This window comes from Drechmeria coniospora, chromosome 01 (assembly GCF_001625195.1).
Source record: "Drechmeria coniospora strain ARSEF 6962 chromosome 01, whole genome shotgun sequence".
Classification (NCBI taxonomy): domain Eukaryota; kingdom Fungi; phylum Ascomycota; class Sordariomycetes; order Hypocreales; family Ophiocordycipitaceae; genus Drechmeria; species Drechmeria coniospora.
Genome location: NC_054389.1, coordinates 1,094,834 through 1,109,494, shown reverse-complemented (window position 1 = coordinate 1,109,494; position 14,661 = coordinate 1,094,834). Strand labels below are relative to the sequence as shown.

Here is a 14,661-nt window from a genome sequence, read left to right as displayed (position 1 = left end):
TTGACGGGGACGGGGGCTTGCAAGGCCAGGATCAGGACATCTGGCGGCCCTGTACTTGCACCTGAGACATGGGTGACATGCAGCATGAACCACGGCACCACAACATCACCTTGACTCGGATCGGGCGGGATGGACAAGACGACGGTGAATCAGGAGTCTCATGGAGATGACGATGCGTGCACAAGGGTCGCCATGCCCGTAGGCTCGGCAGCGACTGATATAAGTATACACCGTACTGATATTATGTCCACTTGAGATGATACCCTTGATGATACCCTTGCTCGGATGTGTGCGCAATACTATTATACGGGCTGCTGCGTTCGGATACTGACATCTCCGTACTGCACGATACTCCTCTCGCACTTGTACGGGTAGGGGGCGGGCCGATGCATCCATTCCCCGCGTTAACGGCGCTTGGCTCGTCGACTAGCTCCGGAACTTGGGCTTCCGGGGAGGCGCGGGATGAGATCATGCGTTCCAGCGCACAAGTAGACTGTACATGCGCATTGTACAGGTACTCGAAACGGCGTGCGGGGCGTGTACCTTGTAACTTGGCCTTGTATACGGAGTTCACTTGTACACATAATGCTAGGCTAGTGTAAGTACTTACGGACGGAGTACATGTACTGTAAGTACTAGGTAGGTGAAAGGTGAGCAACTGTCACTCCCTATCATCACCAACAACTACAGTACAGGTAGATACTCCGTACTCCGTACGACATCACAACTACCTGCATTCACCCATGGATATTGAACAAGTACTGTACTTACTACGCAACTCCACTGAGGTACCGGTACGGTGCAGAGTACAAGCGATTCTATCCTGTAACCAATTCGTCATGCCCCGTGCCGGCATTCACCAACTTGCGCACGGATATTGAACAAGTACTATACTTACAAAACGGCCGATGTACAAGTTATCGGCACAGCACTTGTATCAAGTACTTCAAGGACATGTACGGAGTACTTACGTGATGTTGCAGGTACTGTACTCCGTATTCTCCCACCAATACCCCTCCAATGCCCACGAGGATGCGCCACGCCACCGTCTCGATCCACCACCATCATGAGTAACGAAACCGCCGATGTAGGTGTGCCGATTTGTCGTGATGTTGTCATATCCTTCAATGCCCATTTGTCATGAAGCAAGGTACCCACGCCTCACTCTTAGTCAATGGGAATGAAGGTCATCAAGCAAGGTGCCCGTCAATGGGAATCAAGGCCATCAAGCAAGTTGCCCTCGCCTCGCTCCTCGTCAAGAAGGTCATCTCACTTTTTTTTCCACTCTTCATCGGGCAAGGTACAAGCTCAAGATGCCATTAGATTGAATATAGCATGGTAGGTAAAATACAAAGCCATGGTGCAGCAAACGCTTCTATTGCTTTCCAACGTAAAGTGCAAATCCCATCAAACGCCATGTGCCATAAACCCCTTCGACAGCCAAGACGAACATCCTGACACGACCGAAGCAAAAGAACAACGACAAGCACCACCCACTCCTATACAATCGTTCAGAGAGGATTGTTCACCTGGATGAGGGCGGGCCCGGCGAGGGCGCAATCGACGACGGCGTTGGGGTTCGCAATGTTGTTGGCCGTCGTCAGCGCCGCGTGGGAGAAGCCCTGCATGACATGCTCGGTGTAGGGGAAGTTGGCCTTGAAGCTGATGGTGCACCCGTCCCACTTGACGTCGGTGATGGGCACGCTGATGGGCATCTGCTGGCCCGTCGTGTAGGTGAGGAAGAGGCTGCTGCTGCCGACGTACTTCTTGGCCGCCTCGGAGCTCGACAGGTCGGCGCTGAAGCTGAGGGTCTGGTCCTTGGGCTCGAGCGCCGCGACGGCACCGCCGTTGGTCATGAGGCCCGGGAAGATGGGCAGGGCGATGTCGCTCAGGGCGTAGGGGCAGGAGCCGGGCACGATAAAGGCCTGCAGGGCCGACCAGGCAAAGGGCGCGGGCACGGCGGTGAGGAAGGGCGACTCGGACGGAACCTTGTCGAGGAAGACGCGGTAGAAGCCGTTCTGGGCGCCCTCCTGGCCGATGACGGAGGAGACGATCTGGATCGGCGGCACGTTTCCGTCCTGGCCGAAGATGACGTTGGCGCCCTGGAGCGCGCCGAGGACGGCGGCGGTGAAGGTCTCGGCGAGGTTGATGGCATCCTTGAGGTTCGAGACGGGAAACTGGTACTGGCAGGCCGAGGGGGCGAAGGCGTTGACGCCCTTGAGCGTCGCGACGGCCGCGATGGCGTGCTGCTCCTCTTGCTGTCGAGGGGAATCTCTGTCAGCCAGGGACGATGGACGTTGGACGGGGAGAAGGACGATGGTGATGATGGTGGGTGAGTGTGGATGGGTGGATGGGTGGATGGGTGGATGGGTGGGTGAAATGGGTGGATGGGTGGGTGAAATGGGTGGAGATGGGTGGATGGGAGGATGGATCAAGGCCATCAAGGACGATTGCTTCGTGTGCAAGGGGGGGGGGGGGCGGTGCATCGATCGTGACTTACAGCGAGCACGGTGGTGAAAATCTTGATGAGCTCATCCTTGTTCTCGGCCTCGTAGCCGGCCGCGCCGGAGGTGATGTTTGCGAGCAGCGAGCTGAAGTAGGCCGTCTCGAAGAGTTCGTTGAAGGCGATGAGCTGGAAGGCGGTGATGCTGTTGGCGCCGAGCGACGTTGGCGCCGGTCCGTTCGGCAACAAGCCGCCCGCCTGCTGGGCTATGCTGAGCTCCTGCTGCGCGCTTGGGCTCGGGAAGCCGTCATTGGTCGGGATGGCCGCGCCAGCCGCGAGGCCGAGCAGCGCCGAGAGGGGAAGAAGTTGGCCGATCATGATTGAATTGCCAAAGAGCCTGGATCAACCGATCGAGGCAGCGTATTGTGTGTAATGTGCGAGGAAAAGTGCAGTAAGACGAAGAGTGATGTGATGATGGAGTGATGCGATGATGAAGTGAGATGCGATGGTGAGTGAGATGCGATGGTGAGAGAGATGCGATGGTTGCTGGGAGATGTATCAGACCGATCCGATTGTGCGGATGAGGCGGAATTTATCCATCTTGCGAATTCCCACTGGCAGGCGGACGAAAACGAGAGGCAGAAACGTGCAACATGACTCTGACGCATGCATCGTGCGCCACGAGGAAGAGGGCAGAGGACGGATGACAGCTGGTCGACGTCAGACCGGCTCGGATGAGGCGCTCTCCGGAAATCGCATGGCAACGACTATTTTCGGCAGCGCGACGCTGACAGCGCGGCCGGTCCCCTGAAGGGAGGCCCTATGAGATGGCCGCCGTCCCTGTGGCCGCCGAGCCTAGCGCCGTCGCGCCCTGTGGCCCGGCGACGCTCGCGCCCTGTAAGCATGTAAACAGCGTAGCCCTGCGGCGGCTCCGTCGTCGAGGAAGCTGTGGCGTGGTCGAGGGAAGATTCCATCCGGCTGCTAGCGGGTACCTCGTCGGTACCTAGCCGTCACCGGCGGCATCAACCTACTCGCAGGTGCCTTGGCGGTACCTCGCAGCAGCGGGGCTAGCACCATGACGGGTGCTGGCAGGCCAAAGTTGGCTGGTGCCGGTCAAGTCCGGAATGCTGCCGGGGGAAGATGCGCCGAACGGAGCGACGCCACAGGCTCAACGGCCGCAAGCATGTTAGTGACGCTGCCATCCATCAGCAAGGCCGCATCGCCCAAGTGCAGTAACAGCACAGTAACAGCACGCCCGCTAATACCACCACAACCTACCTGTCGGACCTACGCCGGAACCAACAAGGCCGCCGACGCGCAGGTCAGCACGGATGAGCGAGATGCCGGCACGAATGTCGGAGGGGGGCCTATCATACGACGACGACGACGACGAGGAGGAGCTGCACGACGGCATCGACGGCATCCGCAACTGCACCTGCATTCTTGCCTGCTCGAACATGCTGCTGGATGACTGCCATGGTGAGAAATGGCGATGCGACGTGCCGCGGGAAGCCGGTATGATGTCACGTGCACGAGGCCCGTCGACGTCCGCAACCCCCGCCGCCTTGCTGCCTATGGAACTCGTACATCGTCCATCATGGGGTCATGACGCCATTGCGACGGATTCCATCGAACGCGAAGGGGTGTCCCGCGTTGTCCGAACGGGCCTTGGATGGAGACCCTTGGATGGAGACCCTTGGATGGAGACCCTTGGATGGAGACCCTTGGATGAAGGACCCTTGAATGAAGGATCCTTGGATGAGGGACCCTTGGATGAAGGACCCCTTGATGAAAGTGGTACTTGCCGTCAACACCATCCCAGTAGCGTCAATACAGCGCCAGCACCAGTGCAGTGCCAGTGACAGCGCCAGTATCGGTGCCTGACAGACAGGAATGCAGCCGCCTTGTCTCTGCCGAGTGAGCCCGGACAGTCGAGCAAAAGGAAGACAATGGATCGTTCCGAGCAAAAGAACTGGCGCCGACGTCAACGGCGCGATGGCCGGTTGAATGAAGCCGTGGCCATCATCTCATCGGTTCCTCCGGAGTCCGCCTGTTCCGTAGGTGCTTCCGTCCAACGTCTGACGTCGACGCCGCTTTCGGCGAATCCATCAACCTGGTCACGTTCGGAAGATGGCGAGCGACGGCCGGCAACAAGCAACAACGAAGCCTCGCTGCGTGCTAGCGTGCACGGGGTTGGCTTGGTTCAGGCACGCGACCCCGACAAGCACATGGCGTGCAAACTCATCGCGTCGGCCGTCCTTGGCCATGCTGTTGGTGTTGCGCCGCGTGGGAAGGTCGATGATGTAAGAGCAGGAAAGGTGGAGAGAGTGGGCGGCGTGGATGGAGGAGTACTTACAGACGTACTCACGATTACAGCTGCGTACAGTGCGGGATGGGTCAGTGTACAGTATGGCAGCAACCTAGCAAGTATTACTATGAATGCTTGCATGTAGTTGTACTTACTGTAGTAATATTGACATGAATACTCTACAAGTACGGACTGCGAAATACAGACAGTGTGTGTTTGGCTGTAGACGAACTGTACCATAAGTACGGAGTACAGCTAAAGTACAAGTACTGCCATGTTGTACTCCATGCTCCACACGTGTTCCAGGTGTTGGGTATCCCCCAACGGACGACTATTTCTCCGCTGCCGTCAGTTACAGACGGCCGCGTCACAAGGCACTTACAGCACACCTACTGTAGATACCTACTTGCGGGAGAGGGCATCAATACCAAGGCCAGCGCCAGCGCCAGCGCCCGTGCCAGTGCAAGCAGTACCGGTGCCGGCAGTACCAGTGCCAGCAGTACCAGTGCCAGCAGTACCAGTGCCAGCAGTACCAGTGCCAGCAGTACCATTGCTAGCAGTACCAGTGCCAGCAATACCAGTGCCAGCGCCAGTGCCAGTGCCAGCAGTACCAGTGCCAGCGCCAGTGCCAGTGCCAGCAGTATCAGTGCCAGCGCGCCAGCGGTACCAGTGCCAGCGCCAGTGCCAGCAGTACCAGTGCCAGCGCCAGTGTCAGTGCCAGTAGCACCAGTGCCGGCAGCAGCGCCACGGAGCATGCACCCCGTCGACGATCCCATCATCGCCTTCCGAGCCCATCACCCATCACCAGCCGGGCCGTCACGGCCTTTGCCCGTCTCAATTAAAACGTGGTATATTACTCAATCGACAGCAGACAACCATGGACGCAAAACACCTTGCCCGTCGTCGCCCTCCCCGCTCCGCTTCGCTCCCCGCCGGCCGCGCGCCCTCCCTCACTCGAGCGCCGGCTGCAGGCGCGGGCTCGCCATGAGAATCGTCACCGCCTCCTCCCAGCGGCGCGAGATGGCAATCTCCGTCACGGAGCGGCCGAGCTCGTCCCTGACGTCCAGGTTGACGCCCTTCTTGCACATCTTCTTCAGCATCGCCGCGTCGCCGTTCTCGAGCGCCTGCATGATGCCGTTCCAGCCGCGGTAGACCTTGTTCGGGTCGGCGCCGCTCTCGAGCAGCAGGTCGATGATCTCGGTGCTGTCCTCCTGCAGCCGCCGGAGCGACTTGACGATGGGCAGGTGCTCGCCCGGCGCGTTGACGTCGGCGCCGCCCTCGCGGATGAGGTACGAGACGATGTCGGTGCGGTACTCGCGGATGGCCGTCGTCAGCGGCGAGAAGACGCCGCCGTTGCGGTCCTCGACCGAGACGCCGGCGGCGAGCAGCAGCTTGACCGACTCGAGCTGGTTGGCGACGACGGCCATCTCCATGACGCCCTTGAAGGCGCGCGGCTCGGGCAGGACCGAGAGCACGCGCCGCAGGATGTCGGGGTTGCGCACCGCCATGCAGACGGGCCAGTCCTGGCCGCGGACGTTGGGGTTGGCGCCGCGGCCGAGCAGCAGCTCGACGAACTCGACGCGGTTGTCGCGGATGGCGCTCGTCAGCGGCGTGTGGCCCTTGGCGCTCTTCTCGTCCGGGTCGAGGCCGCGGTCGAGCAGCCAGCGCAGCGCCTCGGGGTTGTTGGACGTCACCGCCGTCTCGAGGATGCCCTTGGGCGACGTGAGCTTGGCGCCGGCGGCGACGAGCGCCGGCAGGAAGTGGACCCGGTGGTGCGTCACGCACTTGAAGGCCGGGTACTCGCTCGCCGGGCAGTTGGGGTCGGCGCCGTTGCTCAGCAGCAGCTGGAAGATGTCGCTGCGGTCGTCGCGGATCGACGAGCACAGCGGCGTGTAGACGCCGTCCTTCTTGGCGTTGGGGTCGACGCCGGCCTTGAGCAGGATGCGGATCGACTCGATGTTGTTGATGCTCGTCGCAAGCTCCATGACGCCCGGCGCCTTCTTGAAGTCGGCGCCGTGCTCGAGCAGCGTCTTGAGGATGGGCGGCTGGTACGTCGACGGCCAGAGCATGTGCTTGGGGCCCGGCAGGTTCGGGTTCGCGCCGTGGTCGAGGAGGCTGCCGACGAGGTCGAGCCGGCCGGCCGTGATGGCCTCGAAGAGGGCCGTCTTGCCCTCGCGGTTCTTCTTGTTCGCGTCGGCGCCGTAGTCGAGCAGCAGGTCGACGAGCTTCTTGGGCGTCTTCTTGTTGATGCAGCCGACGAGCAGCGTGTCGCCGTCGGCCGTCGACTGGTTCGCGCTGCCGCCGTACATGAGCAGCAGATGGCCGAGGCGCAGGTTGTTGGCCACGACGGCCACGACGAGCGGCGTCTCGAGCTCGGGGCCCGACGACTGGTTCGGGTCGGCGCCGTACTTGAGCAGGGCCATGGCGCCCGTGAGGAACGACTTCTCCGCCGCGGCCACGAGCGGGCTGACGCCGTCCTGGTCCGTCTCGTTGGCGTCGGCGCCGTAGAGGAGCAGCAGGCGGACGCTCTCGGCGTCCTGGGCGAGCACCGCCTCGTTGAGCGCGTGCAGCTCCGGCCCCGTGTTGGGCGAGACGCCGCGGTCGAGGAGCTGGCCGATGAGCTTGTGGTCGCGCGCGCGGATGGCCGAGACGAGCGCGTGCTTGACGTTGACTTTGTCGGCGTCGGCCGTGGTGCGCGGCCGCTTGCGCGGCATCGTGTACGGCTCGCTCTTGACGTGCACCACCTTGGAGCTGTCGAGGTCGAGGTTGGCGATGTCGGCGAGGAGCGCGTCGAGCTCGCGGCTCGACTCGCGGCTCGGCTCGGCCGCCGCGCTCCGGTGGCTCTCCTCGTAGCCGCCGGCCGTCTTGCGCGACACCGAGTGCGACTGCCGGCCGTCGTACGAGCTGCCGGCCGAGCTGCCCGTGTAGCGCGTGTTGGGGCTCTCCTGGCCGACGTGGCCGGCGTGGCCGACGTGGCCGTGGCCGCCGAAGGCGCTGTCGCCGCTGACCGACTCGTGGCCGAAGGGCGAGCCCTTGGGCTGCATCAGCGGCGGCTGGAGGAGCGTCGGCGACTGCGACGACAGGTCGGCGAGGCGCGTGTTCTCGAGGCTCCGCTGGTGGCGCACGTACGACGTCCGCTCCTCCGACGCCACCGAGACGGCGCGCTTGCGGCGGAGGTCCGACGTCTCGAGCGCCGCGGCGAGGCCGATGTAGCCGATGCCGAGGGCGCTCTCGACCTTGTCGGCGCCGACGCTCCACTGGAACATGTAGGCGCTCATCTTGAGGTCCTCGCGCGACCGCGAGAGGGCGAGGGCGACGCGCTCGACGCTGTTGTCGCCGAACATCTTGCCGAAGCCGCGGCGCATGCGGCCCATGGCGCCCTGGCGCTCGTAGTCGAGCTGCTTGCCGACGATCTGGTCGAGCACCTTGAAGTCGGCCTGGGCGGTGCGGAACTTCTTGTCGAGCACCGTGATCATGTCGAGCGGCAGCGACTGGCCGTTGCGCGCCGCCTCGTTGAGGCCGGCCTCGATGAGGAAGAGCACCTGGCACATGTCGAGCAGGTCGTTGGCGAGGGCGTCGAAGCCGTGGGGGAGGTGCTTGGCGAGCGTCGCGTACTCGGCGAGCCGCTCGGCGACGCGGTCACCGGCGGCGGCCACGTCGCTGCAGAGCTGCAGGCACTGCGTGTGCGCCTTGGACGACTGGGCCATGGCGACGGTCCGCTGCGGGAACGCGTGCGGGACGAGGTGCGGCGCGTGCGGGACGAGGTACGGCGCGTGCGCCGACGAGGGGGCCGAGAGGGGAGGCTGCCGCGGCCAGGCGGACGGGGACAGCGGCGGCGGCGGCGGCGGCGGCGGCGGCGACGTCAGCACCGACACGGACACGGGCTCTTGGTAATGGCTGCGAGGAGGCGAGGCGGCCCGGATCGAGGCGGACCGGGCTGTGTTGGCGGTTGAAGGTGGCAGGCCGAGGGCTTCCTTCAGGTCGAGGACGAGAGGCTCCTTGGGGGGCACGGAGGGCGGCGGTCCCGACAGGGAGTATTCTGACCGGTCGTCGGCCGAGTCATTGAGACGATACGGGTTCATGATGGCAGGTTGCGAGGGACGGCACCCCACTTGAAATATAGAGATGGGCACCCGGAGACTGTGTAATAAAGGAGAAAATTGGCGTCGAGCGAGTACGAGAGGGTGGGCGTTGATGAGCGGACCCGTGGCACCGTCCTTGCCCTTTGACCGATGTCGCCCGTCGTCGTCGTCCGGCGCGAGGACATTATGAAGTTGGCCAGCGGCGACGTGGTATTTTTACCTCGAAAAAGAAACACGCCTTCATCTGGACCAACGTCCGTGCCATCATGCAGACGTCTGCTTTTTCGCTGGAAAGGGCCTAGAAACGGAAGAGACCTCGCGTCTCCGTGGCGGGCGTGAGGCGGGAAGGGGACGGGGAGCGTGGGGAGGGGGGGTTGGAGACTCGACGACGGGTTCAATAGCAGGGTCTCGGGCTGCGAGGCCACCTTGCTAGCGCCCAGATGGCACATTGTCGAGGCGAGGTACGGGGTCGAGGAAGTTTGTCTCCATTCCGGCGGAAGGGTATCGACGGCAAGTCGTCCATGCGTGACTCGTAGCGTCGGGATCCCTGTTGACGATGATGAAGGACGCATCCTTGCCTGGCGCGGTGAAGAGCGCGGGATGAAGTGAAGCAAAAGTACGGAGCACAACGACAAGTACCAGTACTTGGGAGCGGAGAAATCAAGTAAGTACTTGCAGGTAAGTACGGAGTAATTACTTACAGTACAGCAGACGTACATGTAGAGTACTTGCTCGTAATTACTTGAGCACTTGCCAGTTGGTGCGAGTACATGTATCGCACCTGCCCGTAGGCGACATGGAGCGTGCCATATCTGTACCGGTACACGGTGCTGTGCAGTGCGGTGGTAGGAAACCAAGTACGAGTACTTGGATCGTCGATCACCCTCGCTCGGACCTTTTCACGACCAAGTTCACCTACGTCTCCGCTCAGACGTCAGACGGGGTCCAAGCCAAGGAAGGCACCTGGACTCGAGAAGTACGTACCCAGTGTGCCTAGCTAACTATGCAAGTACTGCAGTCGAAGTGCCGTCGAAGAATGCGGGCAAAGCGTGCGTATCTGTGTACGTTCTTTTACTGGCCCGTATTTGATGTATGCGTGTGTACTTGCAAGTACACGGTCGGTTTGCTGTTTGCCGGGGGCAGGAAACGAGACGCCACACCACCAAGTTTCCTTCCCTGCCTCTTTGCCATATTATTCCTTGCTCGCGCACATGCTGTGCCCTACATGTAAGTAATGTAAGTAATGCACATGTACAGTACATGCAGTTGTGCTCCGTACAGTACTCTCTGCACGCAAGTACAGTACAGAATAAGTACCCAAGTACACGTATGGTAACGTGCAGGTACTTTAGTAAGTACTCCTTCATGTACAGTACATGTAAGTAGTTGCACAACTACTATACCCCCAAGTAAGTACTGTAAGTACAGTAGGTACGGAGAACTCCGTACATGTGCTTGTGCACTTATGAATATTAGAGTACAGTACTCCGTACTTGTACTCCGTACTTTCTTATACGGAGTAAGTATGGAGTGCGAAGGGAGTTCTAATTAAATGCGAGTACTTGCTCGTTCTCTCACGTAAGTAGGCGGAGTGCATGCTCCTCACTCACCCATGAGCAGTCATGCGATACCTATATCTCAACATCCTCTCCGCAGCGGAGTTGAAATGAGCAAGCAAATTGAGCCTCTGCATGTGCCCTCCCGCGTCGGCCCTGTTTCGCTCATTCATTTGCTCTGCACTCCGTAGCCGTCTGCGAGATGTCCCATCGTTCTCTTGCAAGTGGCCGACTTGTGGACACAAAAAAGTACGGCCAAGACGGAAACGCCGCGTCAAAGGAAGGGCACTAATTATTAGCAAGACCCCTGCGTCGTCTGGCGCCCGAAAGTTGTCATGGGTTGGTTGTTAGTGGCCAAGAGTTGCTTTTTTGCTCCCGCAGGTACAGCGCCTGTACTCCATGCTCGCAAAGAACTGCGTACATGTAATTACTCCGTAGTGGTACACGAGAGGTAATACCAGCGACGGGTTATTATTACCTCATGCCCCCGTACGGTTGCTCCGTACGGAGACGGAGTACCTCGTTCGTAGGCAGGGATCTTTCGTGGAGGCCAAAAAATCTAGCCGTCATGCAAAGGTGTGACTCAGAAGTAATATCGCGTTCGTTCCCCGTATTCGCTCGTCTGTTCCACGAATTTCCGTCGCAGAAGGTGCATGGAAAGCCGGCGAAAGTCTCTTCTCCCCCGTCGCTCGCATGCCAACGACGGCGCTGGACCGGGATTTGTTTCGCGTCCGGAACATTTCTGACTCGAGGGAACAGATGGCGTGGGTAACGACTTGGTTAGGTTCTGCGCTGTTCTTGCGGGACGGAGCCTTGGACTCCAAGCAGCACTGGTGCAGGTGAGTATTACAACGTTACGGAGTAGTAATGCTGTACAATAATAGTTGCACAGTAAATACTCGCAAGTATACGGATACTTACATGAAAGTAAGTACTTACTTACTTACAGAGGACCCTCGTCCGTACCCCTGATGGTGTGTTGCCGTAACAGTTCAGCAAGTACAGTAAGCAAGTACTTACATGAACATACTTGAATGCAAGTCAGTACGTGCACGAGCACCCTGTCGCGCTGCAGTTGTACGTTGTCCTGTAGGTAGCCTGTTGTTTGGTCTGCGTCTGCATGCAGGCAAGGCAAGTAATAATACTTGCGTGCACAGTACGGACAGTCAAGGCGGACAAAGGCAACCAAGCCGAGCCGCCATGCCATGCCACCGTTGCTTCTTTCTTCCTGCTTCCTGCATGCATCCTGCGGCCGAGGCACGACGCCGGTTGGTTGGCTCGCTGGCCGGCCGCATGCGCTACCATCAGTCAAGGTCAAGAGAAGGGGACGGCCAGAAAGCGGCCTTCATGGCCCTCTTCCACTTCCGCCCGAAGGGGGTTTCGCTTTCGGTTTGTATTTTGTTTGTTTTTCTTTGCTGCCGTACTCTCAACGCCGCGCCGCGGCCAGCCTAGCAGGCTCCATCCGATCCGCGCTTGTTCTCAGCCCTGTGTGCCGCCCGGTTGCTTCGACAAAGGGGGGCCGGTAAAAGGGGCTCGCTTCGTCGAGTTGGTCGGCCCAAGGTCGCATGCCTCGCATCATGCCGCTGCTGCGCAGGCAAGTACAGTACTTGCCTGTACCGAAGGACGCACTGGTACAGTAAGTAGATCCTTGGGTGTATAGGCACGGCAAGTACGGAGCATTACGGTGCTTGTACATCGACATGCCTGCATGTGCATGTGCATGGCCGAGCAGGCCGATCCCATCGACGTGCTTCCTGTCGTCTCGTCTCGGATGCATGCATGGTGCAGCGACGGCGTCGGCATCTCGAGCTGTGACGGTGACATGTCAATTGCAGCTTTTGCCACATGGTTCCCATGCGATGGCGACCATGGTGGACGTGCCGTGCGGCGTGCTCGTACATTGTGCGGCGTTCTCGCGCAGCGGTCACCTGCAGCGTCTGCTCGTCCGAATGCCGTGCCGTACAGCATAGACGAGCACCATAGACGAGCACCGACAAGCGATGGCGTAGGCGGACTGCAACTTCTGTTTGCATGTTCGCCCACGGTACCCCCGTACCGACCGACGCGAAAAAGGATGTCTGCTGGGAAGACATCGAGTGCGCCGACGGACAGACGCACACGGCTATGCTGTCCGCCAGCCTCGCCGAGCTATTCCTCCCATCCTCCCACTGCCCAGGGCCACGGGAGGGAAGGCGACGAGCTCGCTCGGCGGACGGATCGAGCGCATTTGAGCTTCACACGTCTCGCATCGCGTCTCGGCATCCGCTGGTGGCGGGCGCGAGCACTTCAGCCGCGGCCGTTGCTTCTTGCGACCGGCCTGCCTGTTGCACCTTCCATCGCCATTCGCCGGAGAGGTCGGATTGGAAACAGTAGTGCACGAGAAGGCGTGCCGGGCCTGTATCCGGCATCCCGTCTCAGCCGCCCCGGGGTTGCTTGGGGGTCGGCATGTACTTTTGTACCTGCTGCAGGTCGCAGCTGTGCTGCACATGCACTGGCAAGTGCAGTATCGGCACCGCATACATGTGCAGTGCCAATGGCCGCGTGCCGTGTGCGAGCAAGTAATGATCAAGTACTTGGGTGAGCTTGGATGCTGGCCCGGTCTCCGGTCCGACGGGGCCGAGATGGACTGTCGCGACGGGCGGAGCACTAGCAAGTCCTTGGGCGCTTGGGTGCTGATACATGTGCCAAAGGCCATGCGTCGGCCGGCCGTCTCGATGCCGCCTCAGACGACCGACCAGCCGGAAGGCATCCCCGCATCCATGGGCCGCGGACTCCCATGGGGCCGAATATTGTGGCGTCCTCAGCCGTGACTCGTGCCCGCGACACGATGACGCCCTCGGCAGGGATCATGACCGAGGCTATCGCATCGTCGAGGCAAGACAAGCCAAGCCGGGGCAAGCCAAGACAAGACAGGCCAGCCAGCCTCGTCGTGGAAAAGGGGGCCTCTTTCTAGCGTCGAAGAGTGCGTGCACGCAAGTACCGTAGTTGCGTCGCCGCGACGCCGTTGCAGGTGCTGTTTGTCGAAAGTTGGCCCGTCCACTCCCGTCGCCGTCGTCGCTCGACAACCAACCACAGCGTTCTCCGTCGTGGCAGGTGTGCCGTGTGCCCAGGCGTCGACGTGCTGCGCTCGTACGCGTGCTGCGCTCGTACGCATGCTGCACATGCACGCATGAGTATACACGCCTTTCGCTACCCGGCCTTTGCACGTGCGCGGCGGAGCCCATCATGGAACCCATGCAAGTTCGGGTTCACGTCCGTACACGCGGCGAATCGTCCGCTCTGTTCTCTCGAGCGCAGGGGTTCGTCGCCAACCTCGCCAAGCGTGTGGGGAGCAGTCTTCGCAAAGGTCCGGCGACACGGTCCTCCGACCGGCTTGGCTCTCGTCGGCCGAGCCGGGAACGAGCCGATTGATTTTCGGACGGCGCAGGCCAGCCCCCGAGCAGGCATCCTTCAGCCTGAAGGCGAAGAGAGGGAGGATCGAGGTGATGGGGAGACGGATGGTCGGGCCCGTGAGTGTGATGAGTTTGCGTGATCAAAGTCTTCTCGTCGACGGGATGCCATGGTCACCATGTTGCGCGGCGTGCTGCCTGTTATATCGCACGAGCAGACGCACCGCGGACGGTGCCGGCGGGGAACGAGGGAGGCTGCATTGGCCATCGTATGGCCTTTGTTAGACGGAACAAGACGACATGTGACGGGTCAGGTAGAAGTGGTGTGATCTGACTGCATTGGAAGCATTCCACAGGCACATCGAACGGACAAGGCGGATACCATGCCGTGGTTGTCGAGCGAGGCGGCAAACGGGGCAGCGACAGCCGACTCGACACGACTCGAAGGCAAGCTGAAAGCGAGCTGGCAAGGGTGGATGACGAAGCGGTCATGGGTGCCCTCGCCATCGCTCTCCGTCGCTCATCCTTGGAGGGAATGGTGACGACGTGGAAAATGACGAAACGAGCATGTTGACAGGTGTGCGTGGCAATCTGCCGAGGGAAGCATGCGCCTAAGCGGGCAATACACCAGACTTGGTGGCCAACACTGTGCTCGCTCATCCATATTCGCCTCCCCCATACGTACATACATGCCTCTTACATGCACTCTTGCATACAGTACAGTGCACTCTTGCTGCCACTATTAGTACTTATGCCAAGTATGCAATACACCGTATCGGTTGGTGTACGTAAGTACATTATCATTGCAGTACTGCAGTGAAGTACATGTACAGCAGTTGTATGTACTCGATTACCAGCTGATGGTAGCAGTTGGTACTCCGTT

General features: G+C 60.4%; 2 protein-coding genes across 2 annotated transcripts; both read right to left on the bottom strand.

Annotated features, from left to right (window-relative positions):
- Positions 1 to 1,511: 1,511 nt before the first annotated feature.
- Positions 1,512 to 2,821, bottom strand: DCS_00280 (late sexual development protein; the record flags this gene model as incomplete). The annotated part of the gene is made up of 2 exons (XM_040797619.1): positions 1,512 to 2,258; positions 2,501 to 2,821. 2 exons carry the CDS (start codon positions 2,819 to 2,821, stop codon positions 1,512 to 1,514), a joined length of 1,068 nt encoding a protein of 355 aa, XP_040658502.1.
- Positions 2,822 to 5,701: 2,880 nt separating this feature from the next.
- On the bottom strand, positions 5,702 to 8,833 carry DCS_00279 (uncharacterized protein; the record flags this gene model as incomplete). Its single annotated transcript, XM_040797618.1, has 1 exon — positions 5,702 to 8,833. The coding sequence occupies one exon, from the start codon at positions 8,831 to 8,833 to the stop codon at positions 5,702 to 5,704; it is 3,132 nt and encodes a 1,043-aa protein (XP_040658501.1).
- Between the last annotated feature and the right edge of the window lie 5,828 nt (positions 8,834 to 14,661).